At 41.3% G+C, this 14,604-nt stretch overlaps 1 protein-coding gene across 1 annotated transcript; it reads left to right on the forward strand.

Moving 5' to 3' along the window:
- The first annotated feature begins 1,911 nt into the window (after positions 1-1,911).
- LOC108939097 (protein lin-7 homolog C-like) lies at positions 1,912-13,289 on the forward strand. Its single transcript, XM_018760230.1, has 5 exons — positions 1,912-2,050; positions 5,588-5,706; positions 8,058-8,129; positions 10,985-11,194; positions 11,628-13,289. Exons 1-5 carry the CDS (start codon positions 2,014-2,016, stop codon positions 11,793-11,795), a joined length of 606 nt encoding a protein of 201 aa, XP_018615746.1. The 5' UTR covers positions 1,912-2,013; the 3' UTR covers positions 11,796-13,289.
- Positions 13,290-14,604: the final 1,315 nt, after the last annotated feature.

Here is a 14,604-nt window from a genome sequence, read left to right on the forward strand (position 1 = left end):
TGCTGCTTCCAATTCTGTGGTAATCTTGTCACTACACTCTGCAACAGAACATCTATCGCAAAACAAAAAACTCTATGTGTAATGCAAAGAAGTTTGAAGTCAAAGGATTAAAAGCAAACGGTGAAACAGACACTACCTGAGACAATGCATACTTCGCTGCTTTTGTGGTACCATAAAATTGAACGTTTCCTTTCTAACTTTTATGCACTAAATTGTCTTCGTATGTAATTAACTAGAAAAAACTTGTTCAGCAGCAAAATGGTTGCACGTGTATTCAATACAGATATTCTCATTTGTTTTATTTTTATACTATCTACTTACACAAACACACAGATCTGCATAAAACCAAATGCATGTTTATTTTGGATATAATGGCAGATATTTAACTTACATGGTCACATTGCCTGTTACATTGTCACAGTGCCGTTATATTTATTAAAACAGCTCTTGTGAAACTATCGCAGGTGCAATGCTAAATGTTTTGTTAAATCAATGTCTTGCTGTAACACTTAATCCAGAAATTAATCTCACTAATGCACTGAATTGCATGCAAACACCATTATGTGAAATTAATTACATTTTGAAATTGAATACTTTTTACACCACCTTTGTCTATATCTGAAAATTGGCAGTATCGCAACATGAATAATAATAACTGTTGGATAGCCGCAGGATTTTCCAGCTCCTGGGTAGCAAAAGTTTATGGAACGCTGCTACACACACACACTTTTTCAGAACCGCTGGTCCCATACGGGGTCACGGGGAACCGGAGCCTATCCAGTAACACAGGGCGTAAGGCCGGAGGGGGAGGGGACACACCCAGGACGGGACGCCAGTCCGTCGCAAGGCACCCCAAGCGGGACTCGAACCCCAGACCCACCAGAAAGCAGGACTGTGGTTCAACCCACTGCGCCACCGCACCCCCTTACACTGCTACATATAAATGCTATTTTAAATTTACGGTAACTTTATAGTATAGCTATGTACTGTACAGCTGCTATAAAAAATCTAATGTAAGATGGGCATTTAACAAAAGATGACCTCTGGGTTAAAGTTTACTAAAATGTTGATGACTGCTGTCAAGAAAACCCAAAACATCATGTTTAACAAGTTTACAGTAAAAAAAAAATACACCTGGATAATAGACCTATGAAGACATAAGCTGAGCAGTTCAGAAAATGTGTGTGTGTGATACAGCTGGAAATATAAAGTGTTAAAAGAGCAAGAGGTGACTTTTCAAAGCCTGAAAATGTTTGGGGATAAGGGTCAACAGGTAGGTATGAATACTGTGATTCAGACAGAGACATTTAAATTATGGAGCAATATCAGCACATTTTACCCTCCATATATTCCTTCTCATAAGACTGCTGGCTCGATGGTCTCTGGTCCTCTAAATAATTCACACAAAATTCAGCTGACACTGATATAGCCTATGCACAAAACTCCAGTGAAAACAAACATTTTGTTCTACCTAGTTTAAGCTGAGGTCGTTTTTTTCATTGCACCAGGCCTAAGGAAGATTACATTCCAGAAAGACATCAATAAAAACGTCAAATCACAAAGACTCACTTTAGGGTCTGCTTTTCAACATGCAGTTCTTCTAAATCAGCTTTACTGCTGCTGGTGTCTGGAAAAATCTAAAGCTCAGTAACCTCTGTTCCCGTTCTTCATCTATAATATTTCATCATGTCCCAATACTTATGACTATCTACTAGGCGATTTCTACAGTGCGCACAGAGAGTGTTTGAAATAATTGCAGCAGCCTGTGAATGAATGAATGAATGAATGAATCTCCAGATTTTTGCACCGAAAGGGAATCGATTGCTTAATTTTAGGAGTGATGCTGTACATTCCACGTTGCACAGGAGATCAGGACTGCAGCAATGGGCTCTCCCACCAGCAGAGGAGCCTCTCCAACAGTAGCGGAGGCTGGAGGAGCGCAGCGATGTCCCCGCCGCTGTGAGAGGACGGGCTTTCTTCTGTCAGCCGTTCGGAGGAGAGACACGAGCAAATATGGCTTCACTGGGGGAATCTGTCCACCTGGAAAGAGGTAAAGATCATGGATGGACGGATGGATGTTTTGGTGTGGAGGACCTCGGAATGATCTCCCGATTCGTTAAATGCTGGCTGATGATGAGGCTTGGCCAAACCGCTAGGTTTTCATGCTATAAATTATATAGGCATTTGCGGAGCCCTGCAGCAGGTCTTACAAGTGGAGGATGTTTCACACGGGTGTTTAACAGTGGACGTGTATAATCATGTTGGTAATCGTATGCGTGTTTTTTTTTTTTTCTTTTTACACGGGCTCGTGTTCTTTGGATCCCCGGTTCTTACTGGTCTATTTTGGATAAATCAGCCTCTCTGGAAAAACTGCGTCTTGCGAATCCGCGCTGTGTGTCGGATTTCTGTATAAATACTTTGTTCGCCTGAGAAATTGTTAATTTTGTGTGGTGAAATGAAACGTTGATACCGCGTGTTTCCGAACGCGTTTCCTGTGTGTAACGGAACGGGATAAAACGGTCGATTCTATTCTTCACGTTACGAAAACGTAGGTCACAATTTCTATAAACGGGCGGTGTATGTATCTGTATTCGTGTACTTAAAATATGCATTCAGAATGCCTTTATTTACATTCCTGTCTTAGTTTGAAGTGTGAGAACAAAGGCTAAGGCTGCTGTGTAAACTGGTTCTTTGATTTTTTTTTTTTTTGCTTTTAAATTAACGATTTATGTTCATTTTTGATCATTGATGATGTGTGCATGTACGACATTCCGTTCAGACAATCGTGCAAATTGTTATATCACATAACTGGGAGTTTTTAGTCTTTGTATGAAATTCATTGGCCTTTTTTTTAATTTGTCCTGTTTGATAGAGTTAAAGTGAATTTGTAATCCAGAGCTGAGGGTCACGAACGGTGCCGTCACGCGTTCTGTCGCACCGCGACCTGATTGGTTACTAGGAGATGGGTCATTTTTTTTTAAGAGATGATTGGCTGGTAGGAGAGCTATCACAATGACTAAGAGCTGATTGGCTCCTAACGTTGTGGTAAGCCTGATTGGCAGCTGATTGGCTCCTATAAAAGCCGTCATACTGGTTGACAGGTGATTGGCTCATAGAAGAGCTAATGCACTAACTGACAGCTGATTGGTCTATGTAGTTACACAGAATTTAAAGTTAAGATTAATAGATGGGTTTGGTCTTGAACTGGGTTTATTGATGTGTTTATCGTTGATGGTGGAGTTGTGGCTGTGAATTGTCTGTCTGAGTTGGTGTTGTTTGAATGTTTTTTTAAATAAAATAAATAAAAGCATAAAGACATGGCAATACGTAGGCAACCCGTATCCTCGATTTCTGGAATTATGTTCATGGACCCATCCATAGGGGTCTTCTAAAATGACCAAGATGGACATCCCTATATTTACTAGTCTCATAGCCACTGATAATGTGAATCTGGACTTTGTAGGAAGGTGGGAAAACACATTTCAGGCTATATATAGCATTGAGGAGGCATAATAGTGTATATAGTTTTCTGAATTTGCATCTGAAACAAATTCATCATGTAACACTATGAATTTTATAGAGCGGTTATAATTGTGGAACATCATGAACATATTGTAACATTGCAGAGCCTTTAAAAAAATAAAATAGAGGGGCCTATTCCTTGCAGAGTATATTTAGACAGACAGGCTGTGAGTCATGGGTAGTGCTGGAACAGAATGTAGCTCAACAAAGAGTGATACAGAACATTTGTACTAATGAAAGGAAAATTTTCAGTGACATGTGAAATCTGATAAAGCAAGAAGGCATTTTCTCTGTTCACTGTGTGCCATTATTTCCGTCGTACAAATTACCTTGCCTTTTGTGGCCAGAGCAAAAGTCAGCAGGCCCATGGGCAAATTGTAAGAATAAAATGCATTGCTGAGTGGGAAGTGAAGCATGTTTTTCAATGAACTATTTGTTTAAAAAAGGGCACTGTCAAAATATGTTAGTTAGTTAGGGGTAACGTGAAGAGGAAAACATTTTGACATTTCTATCCTTTTATTCTGGAGTTTTTTTATGCAGAAGTTTGGATTTCTCAGTCATTTCTTTAAATTTACCAGTAACATTTAATTACCTGGTAAGCAACAAAGAGAATTTTAATTCTCTTTATTATAATATGTGTATGTATACATACACATATGTAGCAAGGGTACTGAGGTTTTAATGTTACTTTGTTGTTGCATGTGGGCTTGAATCACACCTAGATTTTATTTTTTTATTGTTAAATATACTTACATATCAAGCAACGGATTGAACATTTATATATACATAGAACATGGAAAGTGTTAAACCATTTATAATGAATGTAAGTCTTCAATGAGGTAAAACTCCATTTATTGTTTCTAATTAGTAGATGGCTACAATCATTTTTTAATTTAAAACTTTGATTGAGCAGCAAGGGTTTCAAAATGATGAAGGCTAATTTGCCTGATTTTGAATACAAAGACCATTATACTTTCTTTTTTTATGGAGTTTTTACAGGGATAAGTACAGAGATTGCGGCTGACCTTATGTACTTCGTGTGTGATCGTTAGGATTTTAACACAGCAGTTTTACCAGTTATAGACTACCGTGTTCACTAATCTTTATCTTCTGTCAAAGAGCTGTTGTTTAAGCAAGCTACCTGGTGTAGCAGGTGGCGGGGTAGTTGGGTATGGCGCCTTGCAGTCTGAAGCTCTTCACTTCAAATACCTGCTCCTGCTGCAGTAGTCTTGATGAAGGTATTTATCCTGAACATAGTACTCCACCATATAAATGGTTGAATCACTGATGGTTATACACAGTTTTCATTTTCACTTACACTTCCATATAGGTTATAAAAAGAATGCCTTCAGAATGTTCTGTCCCCCACTTGTGTCCTTAGTATTAACAGGTATGTTTATTGTAGTTGTGACTTAATTCATCCCTCTAGTTGCTGCTGGTCAGTCTTTCTTTTTTCTTTCAACTTTCCCTAGCATTACAGTCTTTATGAGAAAATCAGATTTTCTCATGACATGTCCAAAGTATGATAATCCCTGTCTTATCCACTCTTCTGATCAGAGTTCTGGACTGATTTGACCCAGCATCCATGTGTTAGTTGTCCGTGGTCTCCTTTCTTAGAGCATCCTGTGCCGTTTATTTATTTATCTTAATAGTAGGACAGCTGGTAGTATACTGGTTAGACTGGTGCCTTTGGAGCCACAGGTTTGGTTCCTTCCTCTAGGTGTAATACCTTTGGGCAAAGAACTTACTTTAAAATTACCCAGCTGTATCAATGGGTAAATAATTCTCAGTTACTTTGGAGAAAAGTGCCAGATAAATGTATTCGTTAATCATTTGCATTAATTACGTTTTACTTGTTTTTCTTTTTCAAGTGGCTCTGCAACTTTGGCAAAAAGTCAGATATAGGGAATCATTGTGGTTTGTGAAAATAGCTGTACTCATACAGTCGATTTTTAAAGTGTGAGAAACGGTAGATCACTAAAGTATTTATGGCACCATCAGTAGGGGAATAAAAACGTAAATGTGATGCGCTTGCAGTGGTAATATGGCACCTTGTGTTCTGCAGACATCTCCCGGGCCATCGAGCTGCTGGACAAGCTACAGCGGACCGGAGAGCTGCCCCCTCAGAAGCTGCAAGCACTGCAGAGAGTCCTTCAAAGCGAGTTCTGCAATGCTGTGCGAGAGGTGAGCGGAGCCGTGTGGCACACCTACCCCGAGAACCTGTGGACATGCACAGCCAACACAATCTGTGAGATTATCTACCCACTGTACATAGCATTTACACTCTCTATTTTAGCACATTCTGTAATACCACAAAGGGGGGCATGTGGGTGGGGGACACGGTGGTGCAGAAAGGTTTGGCCTGTGCCTGCTCTCTGGTGGGTCAGGGGTTCCAGTGCCGCTTGGGATGCCCTGTGACGGACTGGCGCCCCATTCTGGGTGTGTCCCCTCCCCCTCCAGCTTCACGCCTTACACCCTGTGTTGCCAGGTTAGGCTCTGACTCGCCGTGACCCTGCTCGGGACAAGTGGTTTCTGTCTCTGGTGTGTGTGTGTGTGTGTGTGTAATACCACAGCAATCTCAAAGTACTGTACATGTGAGTGTTAGGCAGGAAAAAAGGTCGTCAGAAAAATTATCTTTTAAAGTGGATGTTAGAGCCCAAGAGGTCAGCTTATATTCAAAAAGTATTTTTAGTGCAGTTAGTTGTAAATATATATGTAAACATACATAGACAGTACAAGTCCAAAAAGTATTTCTACTGAAGTTAGTTGCACTGATATACTCTGTATATACACACAAACATAAAAGTCAGAAAGTATCCACACAGTAATGAAAACAAATTACTGTGGACACATTTCAGCTTACCATTGTTCATATATACTGTAAATGTGTGTGTGTATGTGCGTGTGTGTGTGCGTGTGTGTGTAGTGAAGGGCCTATGTGAACTAGGACATCAAGTTAACACTCATCTACAATGTTATTATTAGTTGTTAATTGACTTAAACGTCTTTTTTAATCTAAAACACCCAGGAGGAGTGGGCAGCCACTGGCACTTGGACCCCCAGTGGTTTTTGCTCCCTTGACTTTCAGCTGGGAGTTTTTTGTTCCTTTCCTCCATGGCCAGTAGGCTTACTTACAGCTTTAATAATTGCATGGATAATGTAGTACTCTAGCATGTAGTCAACTATCTTATCTCTTTATTTGTCTTATCCCTTTGCTCAGCGCTCTGTCACTGTGTGAGAAGAACACACCACAAAAATAAACTGAATTGAATTGAAAAGGGGCGCAGCAAGTAGCGCTGCTGTCTCATAGCGCCTGGGTCGTATGAGATATGGGTTTGAGCCCTGCTCAGTCAGTTCGGAGTTTGCATGTTCTTCCTGTGTCTGCGTGAGTTTCCTATGGGTGCTCCACTTTTCTCTCACAGTCCACAGAGAGTGTTTCACTGATGTATGGATGAGCAACTCATTGTAAGTAGTGTATCTGGCAGTGTACATTTACATTTATTTACTTATCAGATGAGGGGGTGCGGTGGCGCAGTGGGTTGGACCACGGTCCTGCTTTCCGGTGGGTCTGGGGTTCGAGTCCCGCTTGGGGTGCCTTGCGACGGACTGGCGTCCCGTCCTGGGTGTGTCCCCTCCCCCTCCGGCCTTACGCCCTGAGTTGCCGGGTTAGGCTCCGGTTCCCCGCGACCCCATATGGGACAAGCGGTTCTGAAAATGTGTGTGTGTGTGTACTTATCAGATGCTCTTCTCCAAAGCGACTTCCAATGAACTCTATGTAGTGTTATCAGCCCACACCTTATTCACCAAAGTGACTTTCAATGGTAGTACTGTACACTGTTTACAATAGATCACTCATCCATACGTCAGAGTGTAAGGAACTAGTTTGTACCCATCCAGAACCTGGGATCTTTTGAATGTCATTATTTTCAGAATAGGGGGTGCGGTGGCGCAGTGGGTTGGACCGCAGTCCTGCTCTTCGGTGGGTCTGTGGTTCGAGTCCCGCTTGGGGTGCCTTGCGGCGGACTGGCGTCCCGTCCTGGGTGTGTCCCCTCCCCCTCTAGCCTTACGCCCTGAGTTGCCGGGTTAGGCTCCGGTTCCCCGTGACCCCGTATGGGACAAGCGGTTCTGAAAATGTGTGTGTGTATTTTCAGAATAAACAGATCCATTTGTGTTAGGAGGTGGAGGTTTAGAAAAGTGCAGGTTCAAGGACAGAAATGTTATATCCAGAACATTCCCATCAGTCCTATTGGGTCAGACCCATTTCTCTGTGAACCACTGTCCTTCGACTGTGATGGGCAGTCATAAATGAATTATATTTTAGAAAGTAAGGAACTCCTCAGATATGGTGCCTTGGTGTTTAAATGACACATGATTGGTTGTACCTACTGCTGAATTGCAACGGGCAATAATTATACCTGTCCATAGGCTCCGCTGTAGGAGGACAGTGTGAAATTCTTCTTCTGAGATCAGGTCATGAGAAAGCCTAAGGTACCTTTATCTTTCTTATCTGTTTCTGTGTCTTTGTTTTGTTGTAGGTGTATGAACATGTGTATGAGACTGTGGACATTAACAGCAGCCCAGAAGTCCGGGCCAACGCTACCGCAAAGGTAAACACAATGGCTATGCGCTCCCGTCACCACTCTGTCCCAAGTGGGTGATTAGTTTATTGTTTTGCTTTGTTTCTTTTCCATTTTCCGTTTTTATTTTTGCCTTCCTTTCATGAAATAGCCCGTCTGCCGGGAGAGCTGAGCACCATATGTCCATCACAATGTGAAATGTTTTCTCCATCCGCCTCCTTGATCCCAGCCCGCAGGGCGGTCGAGCCATCGTGGACATATGTTCCGGTATTTGGGCACGGCTGAGGGTTTGGGCAGCGGAGCCCGGGGGCATGTCTACGCACCAGTACATCAGCACGTTTTGCCTCTCATTTCCGCAGCCCTCATGCAAGACAGCCCACATCCTTTGGCTTTGGCCCAAGTACAGTTCTGGCTCAGGAGGACTCACCACAGGGATGAAGCAGAGCAGGGGGGACATGCAGTGTGAATGATGGGCTTGCCTTCATGGATCTCAGGGCAGCAGGGTTGGCTGAAAAGTGAAAAGTAGAAGAGATTCCATGCAGGGAGAATCCACAGGGGGAGCTCTGCAGCCATGACAGTGATGGACAGCTTCTTGTAGCACCAAGAAGTTGGTTAGAAAAATCCAGGGTCTTGGGCTGGGCATGTTCTTGGGCTGCAAACATCTCAGGTGGAATGATCACACTCTGCAATCTCATCCTCTAAACAGCAGCCTGATGACATTTATAGTACATTTACTTTTATTAATTTTGCAAATGCTTTCCTCCAAAGTTGCATGCAACTCGGGGAAAATAAAAGCACATTCGAGAACAGATGAAGAGCTGTAGATACAAACTCAGGATTGGGTTGACACACATCACTCAGGCTTCTGCTTATAAAAGTGCAATTCATATCAAAAATGAAGATAACCATATCCGATTGTCTGACAAATTTACAAAGCTGTCAGGAGTTTGGGAGGTAAATGGGTCAGAAAGATGTTTTGAGAATCTTCTTGTCAGATTTAACAGCTCTGAGGGACAGAGGGAGTCTATTCCACTATATCTGGGCCAAAAGTGACAAGCTTTAGGTTTGGGAGCCCATGTGGATGAGACAGTCGAGGGCCTGAGGAGGAGCGGTGTAATGATCTTGCTGAGGTGAGGAAAAAAAATACTAATTTATCATGAGAATTATAGAAAACTAATTAAGTAATTTGTTCTTAAGGTAAAATGTTTTTGAACGCATGTTGTATAGCAGGAGACGGGGTGCCATTACTCAGCGTCAGGTGCAGGCTGCAGATGGTAAGCAGGTGCCAATTACATTTGCATTTATTCATTTAGCAGACGCTTTTCTCTAAAGCGACGTACATCTCAGCAAAGATACAAGTTGTACATTACATTAAGAGAAAGAGACATGGCTGCAGACATGTGACCCTTAAGAAAACCTAGTTTGTTACGTTCCACTTGATGCACTGATGTTCATCGCTCAAGTAGGTGCATAAAACGCAGGATAGACGAATCCTGATAACCTACTACAATTTTTTTATATATATATAGTAAGGTACACAAACAAACATTCACATACAATGCCGGAGTAGCAGCTGTGTAAAGGCTTATCTGGGGATGATCATGAAGTTACACCGTACACGAGCTGGAGAAATCTTGGGCGAAATGGGTCCGGAAAAGGTGAGTTTTCAGACCCTTCTTAAATGTAGACAGCGTTTCTGCAGTTCTGAGTGAGAGGGGAAGGTCGTTCCACCACAACGGAGCCAGAACCGAGAACCTCCATGCTTTACTTTTCGTACGCGGGACCACCAATCGAGCAGAAGTAGATGAGCGAAAGAGTCTGGTTGGGGTGTACCGGTTGATCAAGTCCTGTAAACATCTGGGAGCAGTTCTATTGATGCATATGTAGACAATAACCAGGGTCTTGAATTTGATCCAGGCAGCTATAGGAAGCCAGTGCAGAGAAATGAGTAGAAGAGATACATGGGAATGCTTTGGCAAATCAAGCACAACTCATGCAGCAGCTGCAGAGGTTTGATGGCAGTAGCGGGAGCCACACAGGAGAGAGGTACAGTAGTCCAGAGAGGATGTCACCATGGCCTGGACAAGTAGTTGGGCAGAGTCAGTTGTGAGGTAGGGATGGATCCATGAAGAGATGCCCGACAGGCAGGCAGCAATGTGTGCGGAAATGTCTGATGCTCCAGGTGGAAAGGAGAGGAAGAGCTGGGTATCATCAGCATAGCAGTGGTATTTGAATCCATGGGAGGCTATGACCGGGCTGAGGGAGGAGGTGTAGATCGAGAACAGAACAGGACCTAGTATCGAGCCCTGCAGGACACTGGTTGAAAGAGGCAGAGGAGAAGAACAAGAGCTCTGACAGACTACTTGATAGGATTTGTCAGATAGGTAGGACTCAAACCATCTTAGTGCCGCTCCTTTAATCCCAATATGACTAAGAGAGGAGAGTAGAATCCGGTGGTTGACAGTGTCAAATGTTGCAGACAGATCGAGGAGGATGAGGACCAAGGAGAGAGAGGCAGCTCTAGCAGATTGGAGAGCATCAAACTCCACCAGAAGGGCTGTCTCAGTGGAGTGATCAAGTTTGAAACCAGACTGATATCCATCCTTCTGTTGGGATGTATACTTGTTGGGCAGCACCATCTCTAGAGATGTTTCACTTTAGTTCTAAGCTACTTACAATGATACCCATTTGTACAGGTGGGTAATTTTACTGAAGTATTTCAGGGTGAGTATCTTGACGAAGGGTACTTCAGCAAGGGGTGGAATTCAAACCTGGGGTCCTTCAGGTCCAAAGGTGCTAGCTGTAACTACTGCTCTAACCATTACGCCACCTGCTGCCCTGTGAAAACCAAAATGACTTTCTGAATGTGCCGTTTCCCCCACCAGGCCACAGTGGCAGCATTTGCGGCCAGCGAGGGCCATTCTCACCCTCGCGTTGTAGAACTGCCCAAGACAGAGGAGGGCCTGGGGTTCAACATCATGGGGGGCAAGGAGCAGAGCTCCCCCATCTACATCTCGCGCATCATCCCCGGGGGCGTTGCCGACCGGCATGGTGGACTGAAGCGGGGGGATCAACTGCTGTCTGTCAACGGAGTGGTGAGCACACTTACATGGCACCACTACAGTTACTCGAGACCATCTAGGGCTCGAAACAGGTATCCTTTGAGCATATCAGGAACATTTTTCAAAACTGAAAACAGTGACAATTTAGATTTGCAAAAACCATTCATTAAGTTTTATTATCCCAAATTCTTTTCACTCTTATCTAGGTATATTTTATGTGGGGGGAAAAAAAAATTGTATTTTTCCCAAATTAGACCTGTTTTTTGTAGAAGAAACTGGCAAAAATTTTTCATGCTTATTATTGGATCATTATTTTTTCATGGCGCTCACATCAGATATCAGTCTTGTTGCCAATTTCCAGAAATATTTAAAGCATTTTACTATCCAGGATAATGTAATCTGCAGCAGCTGCTCTGAAATGCAGTTGGGTGTACGTGTGTGTGTGTGTGTCCCATCTCTCACCCAGAGCGTGGAGGGTGAGCACCACGAGAAGGCTGTGGAGCTCCTCAAAGCAGCACACAGCACGGTCAAGCTCGTGGTGAGATACACGCCCAAGGTGCTGGAGGAGATGGAGTCGCGCTTTGAGAAGATGAGGTCGGCTAGGCGCCGTCAGCAGAGCATCTACAGTCCATAGCGTCATCCGGCGAGCCCCTGCCATATCCACCCTCGCTGTTCTCTTTCAGTCCTTTTTAAGACATCTATTTCTCTCCCATTGCAGTTCCCTTGGTCTTTTACAAACACAGATTATGCCTCAGGATGCTCTTTGAAAGAACATTTTTTTCACAAATCATAGCTATATATGAATTATGGATGTTAATTGCCATGATTGTACTCTACTTTGTAATGCCTACAAATGCTGTTCAGTACAGCAGCATTTTTGCCTGGTTACATGAGCATTTTACTGCCACAACATTTACAGTATTTATTCACTCTCCACTCTGTCTTTCAAAGCACATGGCCACTGCTTCTTCCATAACAAAACCAATTACTGCATGTACTTAACATCATATTGACATTCTCAAGCAATCACAACCCAAGATTAGGTTATATATAATATCTCCAATTAAATGGCAGATTCGTTGCTATTATTCATTCATTTCACTGATGCTTTTCTACCAGGCAGCTCACAATGGAAGCTACTTACAATTATTTACTCTGCAAAGCAGGTGAACACAAGGCCATTAGAGGTTTATTTATACAGCTGGGTAATTCTTAAGAGTAATTCAGGAAAAGTACCTTATTTAATAAACAGTATGGCATTAAGTGGGATCAAACATTCATTAGTAGTGTTACACAGCACCTCTAATGGCCTCATGTCCACCTGCTTTGCAGAGTAAAGACATAGCAGACAGGGATCTTGTGACTTTTTACATCAGATAACTTTTTATATCATTGTATTATCAGTGAACAAAATTTCCAGTGTCTCCAACCAGAGTGACCAATAATGGATGAATGAAAATAAAAGACAAGATAGAAATAATTTTCCTACAAATATTATAAAATTAGTTGGTTGTATTATTATCAGGCACAGATATACCTTTGAGTTTGGTATTTTATTTTTGGGGACATATTATGTACAATAACTTTTTTCCATAAGAAATAATGGTTATTAATTGCTCCCCACAATGGGAGTTCACCCAACAGTGATTTCAAAGAAAAAATAATCCTGTTATCTGAGGAATGAGTGTATTTCTCCCATACCTGCATGTGTCACTCTGAATGTACTGTCACAATTTCGAATGGCATAATTCAGCTCTTATAATTAAATTAAAAATCAAATAATCGAAAGGCTTGAATTTAGCAGTCACACTGAACACTTATTAAACACTGCTGAGGACAAAATATATTATTCTGTGGTATAAATGGTGGTTAAAAAATAACTTTTGGGAAATGTATTACTATTTATATCTCTCCTTTGCCCTTTTAAGTATATTTTAATAGCAATTATTATTGTCATATATCTTGGAATTTTAGTAAAATTTTGATTGTGCGTAATTAAAATGCTGTTGTTTAATGCCGTAGCTTTAATTTAGGTTTTTATTTCTGCACACTCAGCACTCTCTTTCTGTGCTGTAGTGTGTCTGGTGTTTCCTCAACAATATAGTTCCTCCCTTTTAAAGCTACATTTTTAAATGGTGTTTTAAAAAAAACCGCTCAGTAAATTCCACTACGAGATGAAATTGGGGAGAATTGTTTTATAAATGTTTGATCTTTTCAGGCACACCCAGGTTTAAATGAGTTCAAGGTTTTACTCCTGTTTCCTTAGACATTTCCACCAACCACCTCTGAGGATCATCCAAGGTCCACCAGATGGTTTCATGATCACAGTGTGTTCCTTATGTACAAATTAAAAATGATGGATATGATAACATTCTGCTGCAGTTCACTTCTGTGCTAATGTGAACACAATGTTGCTCATTGAAATGGAACTATAGCCATCTTTGTTCAGGATTAGAGGTCAGCCAGAATGTGCACACATGCAGATCTTTTGTACGCATATGTGTGTGTTTGCATGTTGAGATCACGCCTTGGTTACTGATCACAATGGATTAATGTATAGTATATATCTTTCTATATGAAGTCTGTACACACAAATGTGGATATTGCAGGTCTTGTTGGACCCGATGTTAAGCAATTAATAAACAATCCTATGCAAATTGGCATCTGACTGTGAGCTACTTTTCTGAGCAAATTTGGGATTTTCTTGACTGAAGATCATATCATTTTGTCTTTCTCAAAAATTGTGGGAAAACAGCACTGCTGTGCGTTCATTTTTGAAACAGAAGATCAGATGATGTCTCGCATAGTAAGCTTAGAAATAATCTTTTTTTTGGCTTACTCCTGAAATATTTAGTTGTTAAATACTTCCCAGTCCTTATTTTGAATTGTGGTAGGATTAGTAAAAACTAGTGATTTCTTGTGTTTATTTCTTGTTTTTAATCAAGTTGAATGTGCAGAACATACTGAGACAGAGCTTTTAAGGATTTAGCATAACTAAAAACAGAACATACCTTAATGAACAGTATTAACAGAAAGAGCAATAAGATTCAAAAGTTCTGACTTGCTAAAGTTTGAGCTCTGTCAGCATCAGGTATCAACCATTTTCCCAATCATTTCTTTAAAAAAAAAAAAAAAAAAAAACAAAAAAAGATTTTGGGGGGAAAAAATCATTTTGTAACCCTGTTCATTTTTGATCATTTTAATGGAAAATTTTCAAGAAATTATTTTTTGATTTTTTTGACACCCTTTTGATTACATTTACTTATTTGAAGTGACAAAAACAGATTAAGTCTTTGAATGCTAAATCTTCACAACTTATTCAAAAAACTTGTGTATTTTTCCATTTTCCCAAATATTTGTATGTTGTTCTAATGTGAATGTTCAAGTTGAATAAAACTGTGATTGTGGACAATACTATGAAATAAATGTTCCTATAGACAAAC

Source organism: Scleropages formosus, chromosome 2, assembly GCF_900964775.1.
Source record: "Scleropages formosus chromosome 2, fSclFor1.1, whole genome shotgun sequence".
Taxonomy (NCBI): domain Eukaryota; kingdom Metazoa; phylum Chordata; class Actinopteri; order Osteoglossiformes; family Osteoglossidae; genus Scleropages; species Scleropages formosus.